Source organism: Saccostrea echinata, unplaced genomic scaffold (genome assembly GCF_033153115.1).
Source record: "Saccostrea echinata isolate AGI-Se365-2 ecotype Australia unplaced genomic scaffold, CSIRO_AGI_Sech_v1 ptg000009l, whole genome shotgun sequence".
NCBI classification, from domain to species: Eukaryota; Metazoa; Mollusca; class Bivalvia; order Ostreida; family Ostreidae; genus Saccostrea; species Saccostrea echinata.
In genome coordinates, this window is record NW_026889758.1 from 43,910,962 (window position 1) to 43,934,481 (window position 23,520).

At 31.4% G+C, this 23,520-nt stretch overlaps 1 protein-coding gene across 1 annotated transcript in view; it reads right to left on the minus strand.

The window, feature by feature from the left end:
• Nucleotides 1-1,809: 1,809 nt before the first annotated feature.
• The window catches only part of LOC133182571 (ceramide glucosyltransferase-like), a 28,815-nt gene continuing 7,104 nt past the window's right edge, over nt 1,810-23,520 (minus strand). Inside the window, exons 2-11 of the mRNA XM_061317416.1 lie at nt 16,581-16,713; nt 15,288-15,403; nt 14,745-14,886; nt 12,185-12,287; nt 10,077-10,178; nt 9,827-9,942; nt 7,935-8,113; nt 7,697-7,783; nt 2,702-2,894; nt 1,810-2,423 (exon numbers count right to left, since the gene is read on the minus strand). Coding sequence (XP_061173400.1) covers nt 2,232-2,423; nt 2,702-2,894; nt 7,697-7,783; nt 7,935-8,113; nt 9,827-9,942; nt 10,077-10,178; nt 12,185-12,287; nt 14,745-14,886; nt 15,288-15,400 — 1,227 coding nt within the window. The 5' untranslated portion in view covers nt 15,401-15,403; nt 16,581-16,713 and the 3' untranslated portion in view covers nt 1,810-2,231. The remainder of the gene's footprint in view (nt 2,424-2,701; nt 2,895-7,696; nt 7,784-7,934; nt 8,114-9,826; nt 9,943-10,076; nt 10,179-12,184; nt 12,288-14,744; nt 14,887-15,287; nt 15,404-16,580; nt 16,714-23,520) is intronic.

Consider the following 23,520-nt stretch of genomic DNA (forward strand, 5'->3'; position numbering starts at 1 on the left):
GAGACTCATAATTCTGCAGAATCACAATTTCTGTTCAATCTGCGATAGAAAAAAAACACAAATTTCTTGGAATGCCATAGTATGTCTTAATTGCACTTCGACAATGAGCTGTGACAAATTTCCACTGAAAAATTGTGACCACACACAAAGCATAAATTAATTCCACATGGAAAAAGTATGTGTTCAGTAATATAATTTAATACACTAATATTATCCCAGTCCATTTCCTATTATAAAGCATTAAATTTCATTTTCCTAATATTAAAGATGTGGAGATTCTGTAAAGTAAGTGACTTCCTTCTTTATAAATGTAATCATCACTATGAGCAAAAGAACTGTTTGGCATTTTACCTTGTACAATCCAATAAAAAAAATTCATCTACACTATATATTCCTTGCAAGTACCTATAAAGTAAAAAATATATACAGTAATATACATACCACAACAAAATAGAAATTGTCAAGCTACCCTTTAGATACATATATGTAACAATCATTAAAATAAATATCAATACAATGTATGAACTTGAAGAAATTGAGTAAAGTTTATAGCATAAACATAAGTAAAGCTGAAAAGTCTATTTGAATTTGTCAAGTAGTCTATATATGTATAAAGTTTACAGCTATTTGGGCCTGATATTCTCATTTCAAAATACTTATATATTCAATTTCCATCTCCAAACCACAGTTTAAAACATCATTTATTAATATTATTCATCTATTGAGACTCACTTTATAACAGTCTGCACTGCACAACATCAACCACTGGGAGTATTTTTATGACAAGACATTTATCTTGCCTTTTTTGTATTACATATACAAAACATATAGAAAACTGCTGTAAAACTTGCTAAAAAAATTTTGAAAGAATCCTTATTTGCAGGAAATCATTTTCAATTTTTCTGAAATTTTAATAGATACGTTTGATCGCCTTTTGAAGAAAATATTTAAAGAACTGTGTCATATGATATTCTTAATTACAATACAATTTAATAGTTCTGAAAAAGATAAGAAAATAAAGTTATCGTCATTATTAATCATAAAAAAACATAAACTGAATGGTTTTTATGGGGTCTGTCTATGGAGTATGATTTTAGAATGCTTGTAACACAATGTTATCCTTTTGTCATTCTCTCTTCAACATTAACTGATTGAATACAGATGCATGCACTTAACAATTAACAACGAGAAGAAATAAAATGTATTATCTGTGAAACAAACATTTTTTAAACTTCCTCATGCATAACTTTCTTATACGGTTTCTTATAGCCAGTGGTAATTATTATGATCTCTTATACAGTTGTGCCAAGAATTTCCTCTTTTAAGTTTTACTGTAAAACAGAAAAAACAACTTATTGCTAAAACATTTGTGAAAAAATGAACAGTTTTGGAAATCTCCACTACAATGCAATCATATTTATTTTCAGTGCAAGACACATAGTAAATCATTCTTATAAGTACTTTTTTAAAATAAGCAAGATTGTCTTAATTTAGCAACTGCTGATAAGTAGATGAAATATGGATTTATATGAACTAATATCAAAAGTACATTTTTCTTCAAAAAAAAAAAACAACTCTAAATTTATATGCAATGATCTTATTTTTTTCAAAATCTTGAGTATTAGTGACTCTAGCATAATTGGAGATAAGATCAGCATGTCCCATATACATATACATGTACTTTGTAATTTTAGAAAATTATCTGTTAACAAAAATAGAATACTTGCAAAAATAGTATCTTTCATCTTATAGGCAGCTTGGTGTTTTGAAAATTTAACAACCAATCAATCAGATGTTAAAAATCAAAAAAATAGATAGTTTTGTGACATACAATGCACCTTAGATATAAACATCTTATTATAAGATCTACACATAGATTACATACATATTTATACATAAATACAATGTACTTAAAAACAATTGTAACAAAATATTGCTGATGAATGGATTGAAACACAGATTCCTTTGCTGCAGTTTTGGTTCTGAATCCGTCTTAAGGATGAAAATGAGTTAAAATGATACAAGATGTCAATGATTCTAAATGCTAGAATGTGATATCTGCCTGTTGTTCAAAATGTTTCACATATATATCAATGATATGTCATTTAGTCTACTTGACATTATGTCAAAATGCCATTCTACTAAGTCTACATGTATATGCATCAAACACACACCTCAAAACATCAGTTGCTAGACATGAATCTATGACAATGTAATGAAGACATGGACAGCTAGGATTTGGACTTTTTGTTATCGTCCCTCATAAGAGTCACAAGTCCTCCAAGTCGTACTTGGTAAGTGCGTGCTCCCCATGAAATAGTTCTGGGTTGAATGAAAGCTTCTAAAAATGTCCATGTGGATAAAATTTCACGGAATAACCAAACAAAAATATACTGTAGTTTTGAAAATAGCAAGGGTCCACCCTGTAAAAAGACAAAATAAGAATAATTGATGAAAATAAAACAAAATACTCGTTAAATATGGTACACAGTTTTGCAATGCTTCATTCTTACCTATACACAACTTTTAAAATGTTATAAGCAGACATTCTCTACCCATAATCTGCATTTTTTTGCTATTGCAATAATGATATTATGATCATTTCATATTACCGGTAGAGTTGCCTTTGCAATAAAGATATAATTAATTTCATATTATAATTTAAACACAATAATTAGTTAGCTGATTACAATTTTCATACCTGTATATTACATAGCTGAATGTAGTCCAACACACAGTTGAGTATAATATGGCATGTGAAGAAATAATATGGATTGATTCCAAAAAAATGATAGAAGGCCCAGGACGAATGAAGGGAAAGAATAAGAATTTCATGTAGAGGTTCAAGAAGCCCACTAACTAATGGCATCATATTGATACGTAGTCGAATCCACCTAAAAATGAATAGACATACAAGTACACATTAATTTTTTTAAAATGCCTTACAAAATAAGGTACCTTTAATTGGAGTGCAGCAGATTTTTCAGTTACAAAGAAAATTCTGTACACTATTTCATCAAACTTTTGGATATGTACCCTGTAACAAGCAGGTGAGAATTTCAAAAAATGAGTAAGATAAATAATTATCTCTTTATAATCATCCAACACTTTGTGTGCTAGTTGTCTTGAGTAATGAAGGTATTCAAAGACATAATGAATTTTCAATACACATCTTAGCTACACCTTGGGCTTGAATCGTTTTAGGGAACATAAATTACAATATTGCAGGTAGCTAGAGGCTATCTGCTCTTTATAATATAATCATGTGAACAGTTTGGCTGCTAAATGTCTAAGAGTGAAGAGGAAAATGTTCTGAAAAGTATAATTTTGCTCTTTGTGCACTGTTGCTCTGGAATAATCAGCTCAATCAGTGATAATGATTTACCAACTTCACAGGTAAACATGTCCTTAGGTACAAACCTCCCATCATATTTCAAAGTTTTGAAATTGGTCTACAGTGGCAATTACAACCAGAAGTCTCTGATGAGACTGTAGCTCTACTGGTCTGTTTGTATAACAAAAGAAAAATAGCACTTGGATTTGAAACATTGCAACATGCAACAATAAATAGAATTATGTATCTTAATGTAGTCTACTTTTGTGACAAGTTATATTGAAATCAAATGAAAACTAGGAGTAGTAGCGTTTTGAAAGTATTTCACGGAAATTTCTATTTTTAGTACCGGTAACCATGACAACACCATTCACCCAAATAAAAAAAACAGAAATACATATTATGTATCATAGTGTATTCTAACTGTGTGCCAAATTAGATTGAAATCAGACCAAAATTGTAGGAGAAGTAACGTCTTAAAGGAATTTCACAGAAATTTCTATTTTAAGTAACCATGGCAACACTGTTCATCGAATTCAAAAACCAATGCAATAAATTATGTATCTTAGTATAGTCTTCTTGTATGCCTAATTATATTAGAAGCAGACTAAAACTGTAGCAGGAGTAGTGTTTTAAAGGAATTTCACAGAAATTTCTATTTTTAGTAACCATGGCAACACCGTCCATTGAATTCAAAAACCGATGCAATAAATTATGCATCTTAGTGTAGTGTACTTGTGTGCCAAGTTATATTGAAATCGGACCAAAACTGTAGGAGGAGTAGCGTTTTAAAGGAATTTCACAGAAATTTCTATTTTTAGTAACCATGGCAACACCGTCCATCGAAATCAAAAACCGATGCAATAAATTATGTATCTTAGTGTAGTCTACTTGTGTGCCAAGTTATATTGAAATCGGACCAAAACTGTAGGAGGAGTAGCGTTTTAAAGGAATTTCACAGAAATTTCTATTTTTAGTAACCATGGCAACACCGTCCATCGAAATCAAAAACCGATGCACTAATTTATGTATCTTAGTGTAGTCTACTTGTGTGCCAAGTTATATTGAAATCGGACTAAAACTGTAGGAGGAGTAGCGTTTTAAAGGAATTTCACAGAAATTTCTATTTTTAGTAACCATGGCAACACCGTCCATCGAAATCAAAAACCGATGCACTAAATTATGCATCTTAGTGTAGTCTACTTGTGTGCCAAGTTATATTGAAATCGGACCAAAACTGTAGGAGGAGTAGCGTTTTAAAGGAATTTCACAGAAATTTCTATTTTTAGTAACCATGGCAACACCGTCCATCGAAATCAAAAACCGATGCACTAAATTATGTATCTTAGTGTAGTCTACTTGTGTGCCAAGTTATATTGAAATTGGACCAAAACTGTAGGAGGAGTAGCGTTTTAAAGGAATTTCACAGAAATTTCTATTTTTAATAACCATGGCAACACCGTCCATCGAAATCAAAAACCGATGCACTAAATTATGTATCTTAGTGTAGTCTACTTGTGTGCCAAGTTATATTGAAATCGGACCAAAACTGTAGGAGGAGTAGCGTTTTAAAGGAATTTCACAGAAATTTCTATTTTTAGTAACCATGGCAACACCGTCCATCGAAATCAAAAACCGATGCACTAAATTATGTATCTTAGTGTAGTCTACTTGTGTGCCAAGTTGTATTGAAATCGGACCAAAACTGTAGGAGGAGTAGCGTTTTGAAAAATTGTTTACAGACAGACGGACAGACAGACAGACAGACAGACAGACAGACAGACGGACGGACGGACGACGGACACCTTACTATCGCATAAGCTCTTCTGGTCTCTGACCAGTAGAGCTAAAAACATGTGCTGAAGATTACACTTTTTCAACCAGAAGTCTCTGATGAGACTGTAGCTCTACTGGTCTGTTTGTATAACAAAAGAAAAGTAGCACTTGGATTTGAAACATTGCAACATGCAACAATAAATAGAATTATGTATCTTAATGTAGTCTACTTTTGTGACAAGTTATATTGAAATCAAATGAAAACTAGGAGTAGTAGCGTTTTGAAAGTATTTCACGGAAATTTCTATTTTTAGTAACCATGACAACACCATTCACCCAAATAAAAAAAAACAGAAATACATATTATGTATCGTAGTGTATTCTAACTGTGTGCCAAATTAGATTGAAATCAGACCAAAATTGTAGGAGGAGTAACGTTTTAAAGGAATTTCAAAGAAATTTCTATTTTTAGTAACCATGGCAACACCGTCCATCGAAATCAAAAACCGATGCACTAAATTATGTACCTTAGTGTAGTCTACTTGTGTGCCAAGTTATATTGAAATCGGACCAAAACTGTAGGAGGAGTAGCGTTTTAAAGGAATTTCACAGAAATTTCTATTTTTAGTAACCATGGCAACACCGTCCATCGAAATCAAAAACCGATGCACTAAATTATGTATCTTAGTGTAGTCTACTTGTGTGCCAAGTTATATTGAAATAGGACCAAAACTGTAGGAGGAGTAACGTTTTAAAGGAATTTCACAGAAATTTCTATTTTTAGTAACCATGGCAACACCGTCCATCGAAATCAAAAACCGATGCACTAAATTATGTATCTTAGTGTAGTCTACTTGTGTGCCAAGTTATATTGAAATCGGACCAACCCTATAGGAGGAGTAGCGTTTTAAAGGAATTTCACAGAAATTTCTATTTTTAGTAACCATGGCAACACCGTCCATCGAAATCAAAAACCGATGCACTAAATTATGTATCTTAGTGTAGTCTACTTGTGTGCCAAGTTATATTGAAATCGGACCAAAACTGTAGGAGGAGTAGCGTTTTAAAGGAATTTCACAGAAATTTCTATTTTTAGTAACCATGGCAACACCGTCCATCGAAATCAAAAACCAATGCACTAAATTATGTATCTTAGTGTAGTCTACTTGTGTGCCAAGTTATATTGAAATCGGACCAAAACTGTAGGAGGAGTAGCGTTTTAAAGGAATTTCACAGAAATTTCTATTTTTAGTAACCAAGGCAACACCGTCCATCGAAATCAAAAACCAATGCACTAAATTATGTATCTTAGTGTAGTCTACTTGTGTGCCAAGTTATATTGAATTCGGACCAAAACTGTAGGAGGAGTAGCGTTTTAAAGGAATTTCACAGAAATTTCTATTTTTAGTAACCATGGCAACACCGTCCATCGAAATCAAAAACCGATGCACTAAATTATGTATCTTAGTGTAGTCTACTTGTGTGCCAAGTTATATTGAAATCGGACCAAAACTGTAGGAGGAGTAGCGTTTTAAAGGAATTTCACAGAAATTTCTATTTTTAGTAACCATGGCAACACTGTCCATCGAAATCAAAAACCGATGCACTAAATTATGTATCTTAGTGTAGTCTACTTGTGTGCCAAGTTATATTGAAATCGGACCAAAACTGTAGGAGGAGTAGCGTTTTGAAAAATTGTTTACAGACAGACGGACAGACAGACAGACAGACAGACAGACAGACAGACAGACGGACGGACGACGGACACCTTACTATCGCATAAGCTCTTCTGGTCTCTGACCAGTAGAGCTAAAAAAGGAAAAATATCACATGTAAAATACCTATATAAATTAATATATAAAAACAATGTATTTACACTGCATGTCCATGAGTGCCTACTGGTACAAACAAGTATGCATTTGACCCAGCCCCTCCCTTCTTTCAAACCATCTCTATGCCCGTGCAAGAAAATTTATCAGTTTGAAGATTCTAAATTACTTTTCATCATTACTTGCAAAATATACATGCATCCAGAAAATATCTCTTGCATTATGTTATACACACAATTTTGCCTATTTACAGCATTATACAATCTCTGATGATGCATCACTTAGAATTTCTGAAAGCAATTTACACCATGTCAGTTGACAGTGTTTATTGACTGATAATGACATCAGACAATCTTGCTCTGCTTGTGACCACTGATCCAAAATTGAATGCAAGAACCTTTAATTTGTCCAGTAAAGAGAAATTTAGTAATGTTTCTTTTTAACTGATTTATGCTAAAATAATATTCCCTATGTTGAAAAGTATGGAAGAAAGTGTACATTTTAACTGAAATTTAAGCTTATTTGTGAGTGGAAAAAACAATAGAAATAAAACAAAACTAAAAAATGTTCTGTTTGGTTTTTTTCTAAACTTTGACAATGATTTTCACTCCAATTGCGATCAGAATACACTTGTCATCAAAAAGTATACATGTATAAAAATATCAAAGGTTTCATTTGATGACCACCTAAAACAGTCTAAACAGTACAAAGACAGTCTAGCTGGTATATGTTACAGTGCATTATTTTGTGTACTGACCTGACCATACGATCCTTAAATGCTCTGATAGTTGGTGCTGCCACATTTTGTTGGGCTGGAAAAGCTGATAAAACCAGCTTGTATCCTCTTAAAAATCAAAATAATTGTCAAATATTCATCTTTCCTTTCACAAAAAGATTGAAATATTAAACTTAGTATATATACACATAAAGTCACGTGCTTGATGATAAATTTCATGATACCTAGTTTATGAATGTTCAAAGTGACCAATTCTTACTTATTATGAATAGCTTGTGTTAAAAAGAAATCCTCTGCCAAGTATTTTCCATAATATATCAATCCATTGACATCATCTACTACTGACTTCTTGAACATGTAGGACATTCCTGTACAGCAAGCCTGGCTTAACTGGTTCAGGGCAATGTAAAACCGGGATAAGGCACAACCAAAGTACACCTATAAAATCAACCATACAAGTCTCAGTAAGTCAACATATTCATCAACATTATTCTGTTTCTTTCAGAGCCTTCACTCTCTCTATAAAATAATTTGATGGAAGTGAGGACAAATGTAAAATTCATTTATCTTTATTGCAGGGTTAGAGGCATCACAAAGTAAGACATCTCTTCTTCAAAAGCTCTAGCCCCAAGACCATAAACTGAGAATAGACTTAAGTCAAATTTTTGATTCTCAGTATTTTGAGTTTTATTTTACATAGGTGTTTCGAAATTTGCATGTTTGTTAACTATCTTAAATTGAACAAATGATGAAAATTTTGTTTGATTATAAAAATTATTTCAGAAGTTATATTCATTTAAAATTCTGACTTAAGTCTGTTCTAAGTTTATGGTCTTGAGGCCTGATTACAGACACACAAACAACACAAATGTTGATTTCCACCTTCAATTTCATCCTCTGGCTATCTTAATTACTCTGTAGGCTGCATGCATAGGCCTGAACGGTGTCCTAATTATCTTTGACAATCCTATTTTAAATTTGATCATGTCTCTTAATCCTATAGTCTGTTCCAAAAGGGAGCTCCAACAACAGTTTAAATAATATCATATAAATTTTGACTTGTTTTCAAAGAAAAATCAGTAAGCAGTAAAGTTTTCATCATTTTCTGGCCATTTCAGTCAGACTGTATACAAATAAATTGAAACAAAGCAGTGTGACACAATTTTTCAAAATCTATGGAAATTTACAATGTACTTAATAAGTTAATTTCATCCCTTCTATCAAGCACGTACATGTAAGGGAGTTGTCATTATTTCTGAGTGTAATGTAACCTATAAATTGATTTTGAATGTGTACTGCATTGTTATTACTAGAAAACAATGGAAAATAACAAATAATGAGGATCCCTCTCTGAAGTGGCAGCTACTTTCATAATGCTTATTTAATCCCCATAAACTGAGGATTTGTTGCTGAGTCAGTGTACTAGCTAAACTGGAGGGTTAAATCTGAAGCAAGAACTTTGGAGGAAATATGATTTATTAGTACAGCCAAGTTGTAAAACCAATGTTATTTAACAGTATGTATTTTGTCTATGAGATATAATGCAAAAAGTGATGACACTGGTACTGTGGGTAAGACTATAATATTCAATAGGCCTTTCTTCTGTTCCCCTAATATATTTCTTTAGCAAGTGAACTTCAAAATGACAAATGATACTCTTACTGTGTGACTATTGCACCCTATGTCAAAACATTTAAATCTGACTTTGACCTTAGACCTGTTGAACTCCAAATTCAATCTCAAGCCTCTCTGTACTTATTTAGCAAGTACACCTTAAATTGTCCTCTACAACACACTGTCAAACATTTACTTTGTCTTTTGTAACATGGTATCTCTGTAGCAGGGTCTGTTTTTTCATACTGATACTTAAATACAAGCCCACATACACATACACACATTCATATACAGATATTTATCAGTTGTATTACTCTATTACTATATATCCTTTATCATTACAAGGGACCAAAATTTGGGTTGAAGATCTGTCATGATATTCAATTGCTTATCATAAAAAGCTAGACTTTGTACTCCACATTTCAAAAATAATAAAACACCCACTTCTATTCATTTACATGTATGCTAATTAAGTTATGGACAAGCAAGAAGTGTTCAGTTCAAAGAACATTTTATATTTCAGCTTTATAAACTTACTTTTTCTAAGCTAGCTGCTATCCCTTTCTGGTCTGTAACAAATGGCATTTGATGAACTAAACCTACATTTGGCTTCTTCAGTTTACAAGCAAGATCTAGGATGATTTCTGATGATGCTGTAGATGTTAAAAAAAACATACTTAGTCATTCTCAATAGCCTACTTTTCATGATATTATTTATTTTGTATGTGATACACGTTGTAACAGGTAACTTCCAAAAACAACAACTATAAATAAGAATTTTTCTTACCTTTGATCCGACTTGTACTAATCCAAACATTGGGATATTTTGCATTCTCATATGCAGGAGCCATGTTAAATACCATTGGATTAATGATACCTTCCTTCCCACCTTAAAATAAGAAAACAGAAAATAATCTAATGACTGCATGGTCAGGGTGATAAAAAAAAACTTTTCTGATCAATTTTTCATTACACAAGTACACAAAATCATATAATCACTCATATCTATGGTGCTCTTGCATATCCCCAAAATAAGGTTTTCTTTAAAATGCTAAATGTTAAACCTTGCAGGATTTACTATTCTTAATAAACATATTTTATAATCAAATTAACTACATTGTTAAGTAGATTCTACAAGGGATTTTGTTACTGAGAGTCCGAAAGTACTTATAAATGAAGAAAACTGAGGTAGTAATGTCTGGGATTTTGATCATCACTATAGTTACCAGGTAACTATGTGGACTGAACTTCTGTTGTGAATGATAAACTTACTATAGGGTGAAGCCACACCTGGTGATAAAATTTTTTATAAAGGAATATATATTGAATAAATCTGTTGAAGAACAGCAGGACCATTATAACTCAGGTAAGTGTCATTGCCCATGGGCCTCACATTTTATTTACTTTCTTGCTTCACAATAAACCAAGTGCAATAAGAGTTTTGTTTTACTGGTAGTTTCAATGTGGACAAAACAAATTTTTACATCTCATGGAACAAGTGTATAATGGTAACCATTTGACCACAGCTAATTTCACTCCTCCAGAAGAAGTAGACATGTGCTTTTTTGCATCCTGGTGAAAAATGTCAATATTTTTTTCAAAAATAATTCATTTATAAAGAGAACAGCGCAACGCATAAAATGTATATTTTTTTGCTTAGCGTTACCCTTGAATTCTCAAATATATAATTAGTGGCCTGACCTGAGTGTTCAAAATAATCTTATAATATATATCTGATATTATATAACAATTGATAAAACTGTTCAAAATATGGTTGGAACCATTGAAATATTGCCCCTCCATAATATAAAGCAATTTTTCATATTTGTAACCATTAAAAAAAGCCATCTACTAAATTTTTTTTAAAGTTTTATCATCCTTAAGATAAGATCTAGTAAATGAAAGGAGCCTACAGGTTTCTCAAACATGAAAAAATGGAATTCCTTTATGATGCTTAATTACCATATCTTGATTCAATATTAAAGTGTACTACGGTATAATTTTTCAGTAAACACAGCAAAATTACATGCTTTAAACCAACATTTTCAATGCAAAATGAAGAAAATTGGCCATGAATTTGAGACTTTTTTCAATATCACACAAATGAAATGTATCCAGATTGCCAACAGTCTCTTAGAAAATGGAAATTCATATGTTCTTGACTTCTTTAAAATAATTAGATTAAAAGTGAGTCTCTAGATCATTTCTCACATAATTTCAAATTGAATGCCATGAAAGTGCTTCATTTTCTACATAATTTAAGGATAGCTGTAAATTATGGAAAAAAGTAAGATTGAATTAGTTATGACGTCATAATAGATCTGGCACCAAAATACAGTGCAAACTCTTGAGGTCACAATCTAGTAAATAAATATATTTACATTCCACATGTATTTTGCTTATAAAGCGTGTGGAAAGCCACACCATTCAAAACACCATAACACGGATGGGGAGGTCAAAAAGTTAAATAAAGGATGATTTTTACGTATTTTGAGGTCAAAACATTGAACAGCGTGCAACATCATAAGGGAAAATTAAAATTCAGGCTCACATGAGCAGTTTAATGGTAGTAACTGATACAATGGCTCATCCAGTAATTGTAACTGTCTAACTTACTCGAAGGATTAGATATGAATTTTTAAACATGTAACATTTGTAGACAAAGCAGGGAGTTATAAAATATAAATATAAGCATTGAAACATTATTTTTTGAAAGATGTAGTCTCGATCGTTACTCAATTTGTTTGCATACACCATTGCACTTAAGAGACTATGTATCTTTCAAGTGGACTCTACAGAAATATATGGCCTTTAATATACACACTTCTTCCTTTCCCGTCCACTCCCTGCTTACCTTGTAAGCGATAAATGTACCTGATTCCCACCAGAACTTACCAGTAAACAGCTGTGAATCCACATTAGGGTATTTCTCTTGCAGTCTTTTCACAAGGTTAATTGCAGGATCTTGATCATCTGGCACACAGAACAGAAGTTCAAACTAAAGAGAAAATAATACGTCATACATCGATCTGATCAGCACAAAAATGTACCACTTTTGAAATATTATTTTATACATGCTTTCTATTATTTAAGTGAAGAGAATTTTTTTAATTACTATTCACTTTTTATGTGGCACTCTAGTCATTCACAATACTTGCTTAAGGATGTTGGGGTTGTGTAAGTTTATGGAATAATATTATACATGTATATAAAACAATCCTGGATGTGTTATCAGATACTAGTACTCATGTTATAAGAGATGAAAAGTCTGGTAAATGCAACTCATGTTTATTTTTCATTTACATACTAGTTTTTTCCTGCGATTTAATCTATTTTGTTCTTTTGTTCAATATTCTGGCAAATGAGACATTAAACATTAAAACATTTGATGGTTACTTAGTCTTAGGACAAAGTCCTAATTACATACAGCTAAACTAAAGATAAAGCATATTGTCTGAAAGGTTTGCCAGATGAAACTAAAATACACAGAGATTTCCAATGCAGCTTCCATTATTAAGTGTATTGATCATAGTATTCACCGAATTAATTCATGCATTTGTAGCTAGCCTCTAGCAAATTTCAAGCTTACCATTAAATCGGGTGATTTTCAAACAATTACTTTGTCAAAGCAGAGTATTTAAACATGGGAAAAAAAATGGCTGAAAACAGTGCCATGTTAGATTTATTATACTTTTAGTTGGGTTTTAGGCTATATCTCAATATTTTATTTTACAGCTCTAGCTTATTTAATACAGGATTATATGTACCAGCTACTATATAAAAAAAATAACCAGAAGTCTCTGATGAGACTGTAGCTCTACTGGTCTGTTTGTATAACAAAAGAAAAGTAGCACTTGGATTTGAAACATTGCAACATGCAACAATAAATAGAATTATGTATCTTAATGTAGTCTACTTTTGTGACAAGTTATATTGAAATCAAATGAAAACTAGGAGTAGTAGCGTTTTGAAAGCATTTCACGGAAATTTCTATTTTTAGTACCGGTAACCATGACAACACCATTCACCCAAATAAAAAAAAACAGAAATACATATTATGTATCGTAGTGTATTCTAACTGCGTGCCAAATTAGATTGAAATCAGACCAAAATTGTAGGAGGAGTAACGTTTTAAAGGAATTTCACAGACATTTCCATTTTTAGTAACCATGGCAACACTGTTCATCGAATTCAAAAACCAATGCAATAAATTATGTATCTTAGTATAGTCTTCTTGTATGCCTAATTATATTAGAAGCAGACTAAAACTGTAGCAGGAGTAGTGTTTTAAAGGAATTTCACAGAAATTCCTATTTTTAGTAACCATGGCAACACCGTCCATCGAAATCAAAAACCGATGCACTAAATTATGTATCTTAGTGTAGTCTACTTGTGTGCCAAGTTATATTGAAATCGGACCAAAACTGTAGGAGGAGTAGCGTTTTAAAGAAATTTCACAGAAATTTCTATTTTTAGTAACCATGACAACACCGTCCATCGAAATCAAAAACCGATGCACTAAATTATGTATCTTAGTGTAGTCTACTTGTGTGCCAAGTTATATTGAAATCGGACCAAAACTGTAGGAGGAGTAGCGTTTTAAAGAAATTTCACAGAAATTTCTATTTTTAGTAACCATGACAACACCGTCCATCGAAATCAAAAACCGATGCACTAAATTATGTATCTTAGTGTAGTCTACTTGTGTGCCAAGTTATATTGAAATCGGACCAAAACTGTAGGAGGAGTAGCGTTTTAAAGAAATTTCACAGAAATTTCTATTTTTAGTAACCATGACAACACCGTCCATCGAAATCAAAAACCGATGCACTAAATTATGTATCTTAGTGTAGTCTACTTGTGTGCCAAGTTATACTGAAATCGGACCAAAACTGTAGGAGGAGTAGCGTTTTAAAGAAATTTCACAGAAATTTCTATTTTTAGTAACCATGGCAACACCGTCCATCGAAATCAAAAACCGATGCACTTAATTATGTATCTTAGTGTAGTCTACTTGTGTGCCAAGTTATATTGAAATCGGACCAAAACTGTAGGAGGAGTAGCGTTTTGAAAAATTGTTTACAGACAGACGGACAGACAGACAGACAGACAGACAGACAGACAGACAGACGGACGACGGACACCTTACTATCGCATAAGCTCTTCTGGTCTCTGACCAGTAGAGCTAAAAACAAAACAAACACTTGATCTGATTTGATGACAGAATAAGAAAAAGACTTCACAAAAGATATTTAGAACTCGACAGATAGGACAGTGTATCTTTGATAATATTACTGACCAAATAAAGTACAAAAAGCATTCAGCTTGTAGTTATTGTCATTACATTTTCATATGGTCTGTTGATAGTGTTTTTGATTTTGATACATATTTCTTTGACCTGATGTTACAATGCAAATAATCATCTAATGAATTCAATATTAAGCTACAAGCTTACATTTGGATATTTCATGGTAAAATGGCTCTCTAGATTTTCCTCCAGTAATGGGTCTACTCCCATCAATGGTTTTATGACAGACACTCCTGGTAAATTCTCATCAAACGAGATCAGGTCAGACTTCCGATACAGAACACATTTCCTGGGAAAAAAAATCACAGGTTAAAGACAGTGCACTCTTTTTCTGAATATTTACATGCTAGTATGGATATGTTAAAAATTTAATACTTATTACAACTTTTTTGTTTTTAATTATTGTAAATCAAAGATTCCCTTCAGCCAATTTTCTTTTGATATTTTATGTCATTCAATCTTCAACATCACTTGAGTTTTTCTTTCAAATAAATTCTCTACATTTACAAATTACACACAGTAGCAAATACTGAAAATAAAAGTACTTTATTAAATTACAAAAGAAAAGTTTAATAAGTAACAACAATATTGCTTTCATTAAATTGTAAGTTAACTTTTCTTTTGTAATTTAATTGAATACTTTATTAATAACTGAACCTAAAATTTTCTGAATTATCTCTATATACTTACGCTCCTATGAAAGACAATATTGACATGAACCAGAAAATAACAAAGAAAATAATGGAGACCGTGGCCAGAAAGAACAGGATATAGTCCAAGCTCTGTGGGTCCAGGTAATACATTTTCTGAGGATAAAATAAAGTAGACTTCTTTAGTTAAAAAAATCTGTTTATAGTGAAGAAAAAATGCTAGAACAGAAGAATACAAAATTTGTCAAAGATAAATCTAATTGCTTATTATTTTATATCAAAACAAAACTCCTAAATTCCTCTGTCAATGTCTAGTCAAATTTTATTATATGGCATTTTAAAATGAACAAATTAACCATTGTCTGGATTATAAAAATCAATCAAATGTCTACAATGAAAACATGCCAATTTACAATGATAATAATCCTTTTAAAATTGTCCATCTGTAACAAGCCAGAGAGCACAAGACCTACACGAGACTTTAAATACTGAAACGTATACTAAAAAATTCCAATTCTATTAATACATGATCTTGACCAAATCAATACATGTCTCCTCATGAAGCCAGTAAGGAGCTTTTAAAGTATACCCTTAACAGCATTTTCTCAAGTTATTCTATCATTAAACCCTCGGGTACACAATCATGAAATGTATACATATAGCCATCATTAATAGCAATCTTTAATAATATATTATGTTAATTTACATCTTAAAAACATATTAAATTGCAGAAATTGAACTTCATCCTTAAAGTTTTGAATTATGTGTGTAAATATAAGGGCAAATGTATGATAATGTCTACATAAATTTTAGGTAATATATCATCATAACAGGGCTGTCAACATCATAAAATGAAAAATCGTGAGAATATATAGGTCCAAGGGCCACTCAGACACCTAGAGACTGGATATTTTTCCATTTATCTATTATTCCGTCAAAATGATTGAGATCGCATTAAGTTATAGCATTGAATCAAAAACTGACAATTAATACAATCAAGTGCTGTAAGAACTATGGGGTTTTTTTTTTTAACTTTAATTTATAGTGAAAACTGAAGGACAGGTATAGAAATATCATTATTTAAAACTATTGACAGAGAGAAACGGAAAACGTAAGGATAAATAGATAAACTGTAAGGCATAAACCCAGTACATACACCAGTATAAGATGCTCAAATCGTAAGCCTTACCCCAAAATCATAAGGGTTGGCAGTTCTGTACTGACTGAGCTATTTGTAAAGCAAAATTGAAAGGATAAAGCCCCCACCCACCCCATTCAGTGTACCAGTTATTTATATTAAAATTAGAAGCTAATCTAGAACATTCATTCTTACCACTTCTTCACAGAAGAACTGTAAATCTAGCCAGCTAATGGTGGTGGTGGTGGTCACTTTGAATACATTCACACTTCTTACATCTAACCAATTAACAGCTATAGAAAATGTGTCAACTGTGTCATTCTGTTAGCTAAAACAAATAAAAATGAGCAAATATAAAAGAAATTAAAACTGCATGATCTAGATACTAAAAATGTATGCATGCTGGTTTGCTTCTAAGATGAATGCATTATATATAATTGAGCTTAATTAAAACCTGCATGATTAAAAAAAAGTGAACAAAAAATTCTACATTACAAAAAAATCCAAATTACATATTTAATCATGTGAATGAATCTATATCTGAAAGTAAGCTGACCAAAAAAGCTGGCAAAAAAAGTTGAATAACCATATAAGTTTGAAGGACTCGGTCTGATTCAGCTAGTTCAGTTTCATATTTAACAAACATTCAATCAAAGTTTGAATAAATCCTCCAAATTTAAACAGGTAACAGTGATCAATATTAAGAACAGAAAACCCACACCTCATTCCTATATTTATGCTAGGATTTAAAACCTAAAACAAACTTGGAAGCTCTCCAGGTATGTAAAACCTTCTTCAAAGTGAAAGTAATTACATGACACTTATACAGGTACTCGTTAAGTGTTTCAGCATGAAAGGTGTCTTAACTAGAAATGACTTACAAAGTGAAATTAAAGTGTTAAAATTGAATGTAAAAGGTTTTTGATGAAAGATAGAACTCACTTAAAATGATTTCAAACTATACAAATAAGAAATTCAGGCTTCAAAAAAAAAATCTCTGCACATGAATTAAATATGTGAGGTACACCTGTCCATAAAAAAGTTTTCTAAAAAAATTCATAACACAGACAATTATTATCCCTTATATTTTTAAACACACATCTTTGAATCTTTTTATGCTAAGTATGCACAAAATAATTCACATGTCCCTCGTTTAGTTAATATTCAATAACATATGAATCACATATATCCATCATGCATTAATTAAAATATAAATCAAAACAATATAGACAATTAACATACCAAAGAAACAGATCTTAATATTCCTAGTCAATGAAATACCTTTGTATGTTAAACAATACCATTTATGGCATAATACATTTCATCTCAGAGTCATGTGAACATTACCTCGACATTTTGCAATATCTATACCTAAAGATTGCTTGACTAAATGAACCTGAAAGAATTCTGTGAACTCCTAAGTCAATACTCGGAGAACATTCAACTGGGAATGTCAACATCTGTTTACAGACAGTGAAAGGGATTTATTTATTTCCATTTCAGCTACTGAATACTTATAAGCTACCTCAAAGAAAATGAAAGAAAACATGTTCTATTTAATTGTTATCTGCAGGAACATGCACAATAAATAATATCATGTCTTTACAAAATAGCTCATTAATTAACAATTTGAGTAATGAATGAAATTAATACGGAAAGAACCAAATTTTACTTAGAACAGCTTTATGATATAAAGTATCTTCTACAGCAAATATGTATAAACCATTAACAGCTTAATTCTTAATTAAAATGAATCAATTTGATTATGTCTGTACATATACATAATTAAGAGACTTTATTTTTTACTTTTAACAAACATTTCCTATAGCAAGGTTATTGAAGCTTTTTTGGATACAAAAGGGTATCATAATTGTTGACATTGATGTGTATATATACATGTAGCTAGTTTCACTTCAACATGAATTTTAGAACACTTTTTAAACTCAAAATATGTAGTTGAACTTTGATATCTCAAACATCAATATCTTGAATACCATGGTTTGATTGATTATAAGATGTTACACATCCCATTCAAGAATTTTTCACTCATATAAAGATGTCGATCACCATATGCTGGTGCTTCATGCACCTATACTCGGAACTCAGGGCCATTGAAAAAGCAGCAAGGGTTCTTCATAATGCCAATGCCTACCATCACAGTATGGACCTCAGTTTTTAAGGTCTCATCCAAAAGACCTGTGACTTTCACTTCAAATGTTGGGTATTTGCTAAAGGAATAGTCACTATATACCTTTGCTTACGTCTTGGGTTTGAGAAATGAGAACTGAATTGGGCCATCCGATCACAAAGTAAATGCCCTCCCACTAGGCTACTGTGACAGGTTGAATACCATAGATATATTCAAGTGAGTTGGAACAAAGTCTCACTTTTTTCTTATATATTTAAATTTAACCTCAATATCTTGAACTCTCTGATATCTCGAGGTTTTTTCTTGGTCCCATATTGAGTTTGAAATAATGAGGCTTGCTTGACTATTTTAATTCATATTAACTCATAAAATGCTTAATATGTTATTACTTTTCAATCATTTACATTCTCTTGAAAATATCTTTCTACACAGTAATTTAACAAATACACTACTTAAAAACTTCTTTTTATTTAGTCACACTACTTCTAAATAAATTTCAGTAAATTAATTTATATACATCGAGTAATTATAGTTTTTCCTAATTTAAAACATGCTTGAATGTGTAGTCATATTGCAAATCAATTTTACAGAAAATAAATGAGTAATCATTATACTGGTATCTCTATTTTCTTAAAATATACAGATAATCTGAACACTACCTGATGTGTATAGAACTTGCCCCCTTAGTGTGACACACGGAGTGACATTGGAGGAGACAATGATCATTTCCTGTTGGACGTAAGACAGTTAAGTGTATACAGACTGTACACTACATGGAGTAGGAAAGCTTATTCCCTTCCTGCCAGAGAAACTGAGATCAGCTTCCTGTATCATGTATCTTAAGAACTCCATTATCTCTCTTTTAAAGGGGTATATATATGTACATGATTTGGACCTTTGTTAAGTACCAGCTTAATAAGACAGTGTATACACGTACTAGCTGCCAATTTTCCTTCAAGGATGAATTTCTTAATACTTACATACACAAATCAATGTTTGTAAAAGAAAAACTTGTAGTACTGTTTATTTTAAATTTATAGCAATTGCTATCTTGTGTGTATAAATGTAGACTAGCTGATAGGGGTCTTAACCATTTACTATTTATATGTAGTTATAAAAATAATTATATTAATTAAAATGTTTATTACAGTTAGGTTTTGTAATATAGATTATAATTAAGACAGGCCAGAAAATAAAAATTAATAAAAGGAAACTACAATTCATTAATGTGAAAAAAAGGCATCTAAAATACTTCTTCAAAAGTATTAAAGTACGACAAACCAAAAAGTACATTTAATTGTTACCAGAAATGAAACACTTCACTTTTCTTTATAATATCATTACATGTACTAATAGGGTTGTCCCTAAGAATTAAAATAGCTGGGGACATTAAAAAAAGTAGAAGGGGGTCTTGGGTTCCTCTCTAAACAGGGAGATGAGGGGAATACAGGAGTAACAGGGATTACAACATTATAGGTGGGGGAAATTCCCCAGCCCCCAGGTCTTATAGACAACCCTGATATTACACTAGTAGTAAATCTGCTCTGAAGTTATTGCAAAATTAAGGGCTTAATGCAGCATATGTATATGCCACCACAAAACTTGAATTAATTCAGAATTATTATGCTTTAACTTTATAATAATTATCCTTCCACTCTAACAAATCAAAACTAACAGTCAACAATGTCATATGCAAATTTGATAAAATCACGAAAGAAACTCATTATATGATATAATTACATGTATAGCCACATGGGTTAATCCTTATAGAACATGAAAATTTTACCTGGTAGATCTTGGTCTTAGAAATTATAAGTACAGTACCAGGTATTTATACATTATTGGAGACTACAAGTGATCTGGAGTTATTTTAAAGCAATTGCCTTATAAATCTACTAGAATTTGAAATCCATCCAATATCTTTTAGTAATGAATAAATATATTACAAAGATACCCAGAGTATTGCATTCAAGAACACATTTATAAACTGACATTTAAACACTAGTGTGTATTTGTGTTTTTAAGGTTCAAACTTGTTCATAAGATGGTACCAGGTAGTTAAATTTAAGGATTCACTAAAGATTTTAATTGATGGACAATTTATACATTCAACTATACACATATATATAAATGTAATATAGGGACATTTTTCCATGCAACTTTTAGATGAACTTTAATAATCATGTACATGCAATACCATAGGAGATGATATCACATCAGGATCGACAACTGAGAGATTATCAAAGTGATTAATACAAGTAAAATTAAGTTATCATAAAACAAACAGATTTCTCATTCAGAGGAAAAAACCACTAACTGATGTAATAATATAAATGCAACTGATGTAATAATATAAATGCAGTTGAACTGAAGAAAAGATGACCATTGTCAGAATTTCTGGACATTTAATTCTAGCTGCTATTCTTGAATACACATCATTTCAGGTGCGGATCCAGGAATTTTTTTTCAATTGGGGGGGGGGGGTGTCAAAAAATGTCCAATACAAATGAGAAAAAAAAACCATTTCATTCTGGTGATGGTGGGGTCCATGCTTTTGGGGGGGGGGGGGGCTAAAATCATTTCTTATTTGCTTCAGTATATACTTTTAATAACTCTGCAAATTCTGGGGATGGGGTGGGGGGACCCCCTCCCCCCTCTAGATCCGTGCATGTATTTCATTCATCCATGCTATAAATGTCAAACAAATCTTTTCATACATTTTTAATTATCATCACAAAATGCTTTGGTGATTTTAGGACTTAATTTATTTCAAGATTTTAGAGACCTACCAGTAATATTATTTCAAATTTGACCTAATTTCACAAAAGACATGAGCAGCTTTGATAAAATTCATTTTATATTAAAACATAGGTACATGTAATTAAAGAATACAGAGCTCATCTCGACAGATTATAAGTTATCTAGAAGTAATTTTTAAAGCAAAGACTTGTGCCATATGATTGTTCTCTGTAGATGCAACATCAATGCAAGTTTGTTTAGCTTTACCTGCTTTGAAAACTTAACAGTTCAGTCATCCAGTAAACAAAGGTCAGATTCAGCATCCAAAGCAATTCTGTTATTGTGCATCTCTAGATTGTTCATTGTGGCAAATATTACTCAATCCTAGACATGTTTGAAAACAATACAATATGTCTGAAAACAATATCAAATCAACATGCTTCTGAATCCCACCCTGATTGATTTTCATTTCCTTTATATTGACATTCCACATCAATCGTTATATATCAAAATTATCAAATTTCCAAGGTTGATCTGCATGCACTTTCGTACATTGAGATCATCAAGTTCTCACAGATTAAATTTCAAGGTGCTGTACAAAAGCACACTGTCTAATTATAATTAAATTTATACAATGAATATATTTTGTTTCCTTTGGACTTGAGTAAGCCCTTCCATCTTTCACATTTCTGAAATCCATATTCAGTAGTTTGAAACTTATTTCTCCAAAACTAATCAATATATTGATTTTTTTTCTCCATTTCTCTCTGTAATGTGGTGCATTAGGATCAATTAGTCAAAAGTATTCAATTCTCTTGATTCAGTATTTGTATATCACATAATTTATACATCCAATCAAACAACTGGACAATGTAGAAGGCAAGAACACATACAACAATTAAAATAATTTTAAGTCAAACATTAAAATTTTTCATGAAAATAACATCTCTATGTTAATTTAAAAGCTGTTGTCTTGATCCAAAGAATAAAATATTTTGCATAACATTCAGTGAGACATAAAAGAACAAGATGTCAATACTTATGATTATCTGAGTCACACTTTGTAGCAATGGTGTTCTTGAGAAAAGATTTAAAAGATTTTTTTTCCCCATATTCACATAAATTTTTTTGACCCTATATTGTGGGACATCTAACCCCCTGGGGTCATGATTTGAACACATTAAATGAATTAATCTGCACTACCTGAGGACTTCCATATAAATATAACTAATCATGGCTTTGCTATTTTTGAGAAGAAGATTTTTAAAGATTTTTCCTATGCATCCCTATGTACAACCCCCCCCCCCCATCAAATTTCCACTATTTCTTAATTATCTCCCTTGAAAAAGGCAAATCTGAATCCCTTTTACCCAAGGATTCTTTGAGGCAAATTTGGTTGAAATTGACCCAGTGGTTCTGTAGAAGATGTTGAAAATGTAAAAATTAAGTTATGGAACACAACATACATGACAGACAGACAAACAGTTGTTGAACAATACATCAATCAGAAAAACTCAGTTTAGCCTTTGGCTCATATAAGCTAATAAAAAGAATGTAATGAAATTAATTTAAGAGCTAGTTAATATGCTATTTATAAATGTTCATAAGAAATTGCTTTATATGAAACTTTTATCACGATATTAACTAATTCTAGTAAATGCAGTAACTTTACTAAATTACAGTTAAGCAATAACTTAAATAAATTGTAGTTATGCAATACACTATATCTTTGCCACCCTCCATATTTATATATATATACATATATATATATATATATATATATATATATATATATATATATATATATATATATATATATATATATATATATATAATACATACTAAATAATAACAACTCTATGAATTCTTCATAGAAATAGCAGATGTCTGAATAATATAAAATGTTTATGTTCACAGCAGGTGTTGACAGTGACTGTCCCCAGTGATTTCAAATAGACTGAAATACATAAAATCTGTTGCCATTATAATTAATATGATCTTACCATTATAAGCCTGTGAACAAACTGTTGTAGAAAAAGAGCTGGGTTTCTCTTATTTTGAATAAACAAAACAGAAGTTGATTAATTATGCAAAAGACAGGAGGGGGACAAGGGGGGGGGGGGTGATTTAGAGAGATGAGCTCCAAATCAAAGAAATTGTAACCATTTTCTGTTGATTAAACACGTATTGATGACTGACAAATGCACCAACATTTAGGAAAATCATCACTCTAGGGGACAGAACCAT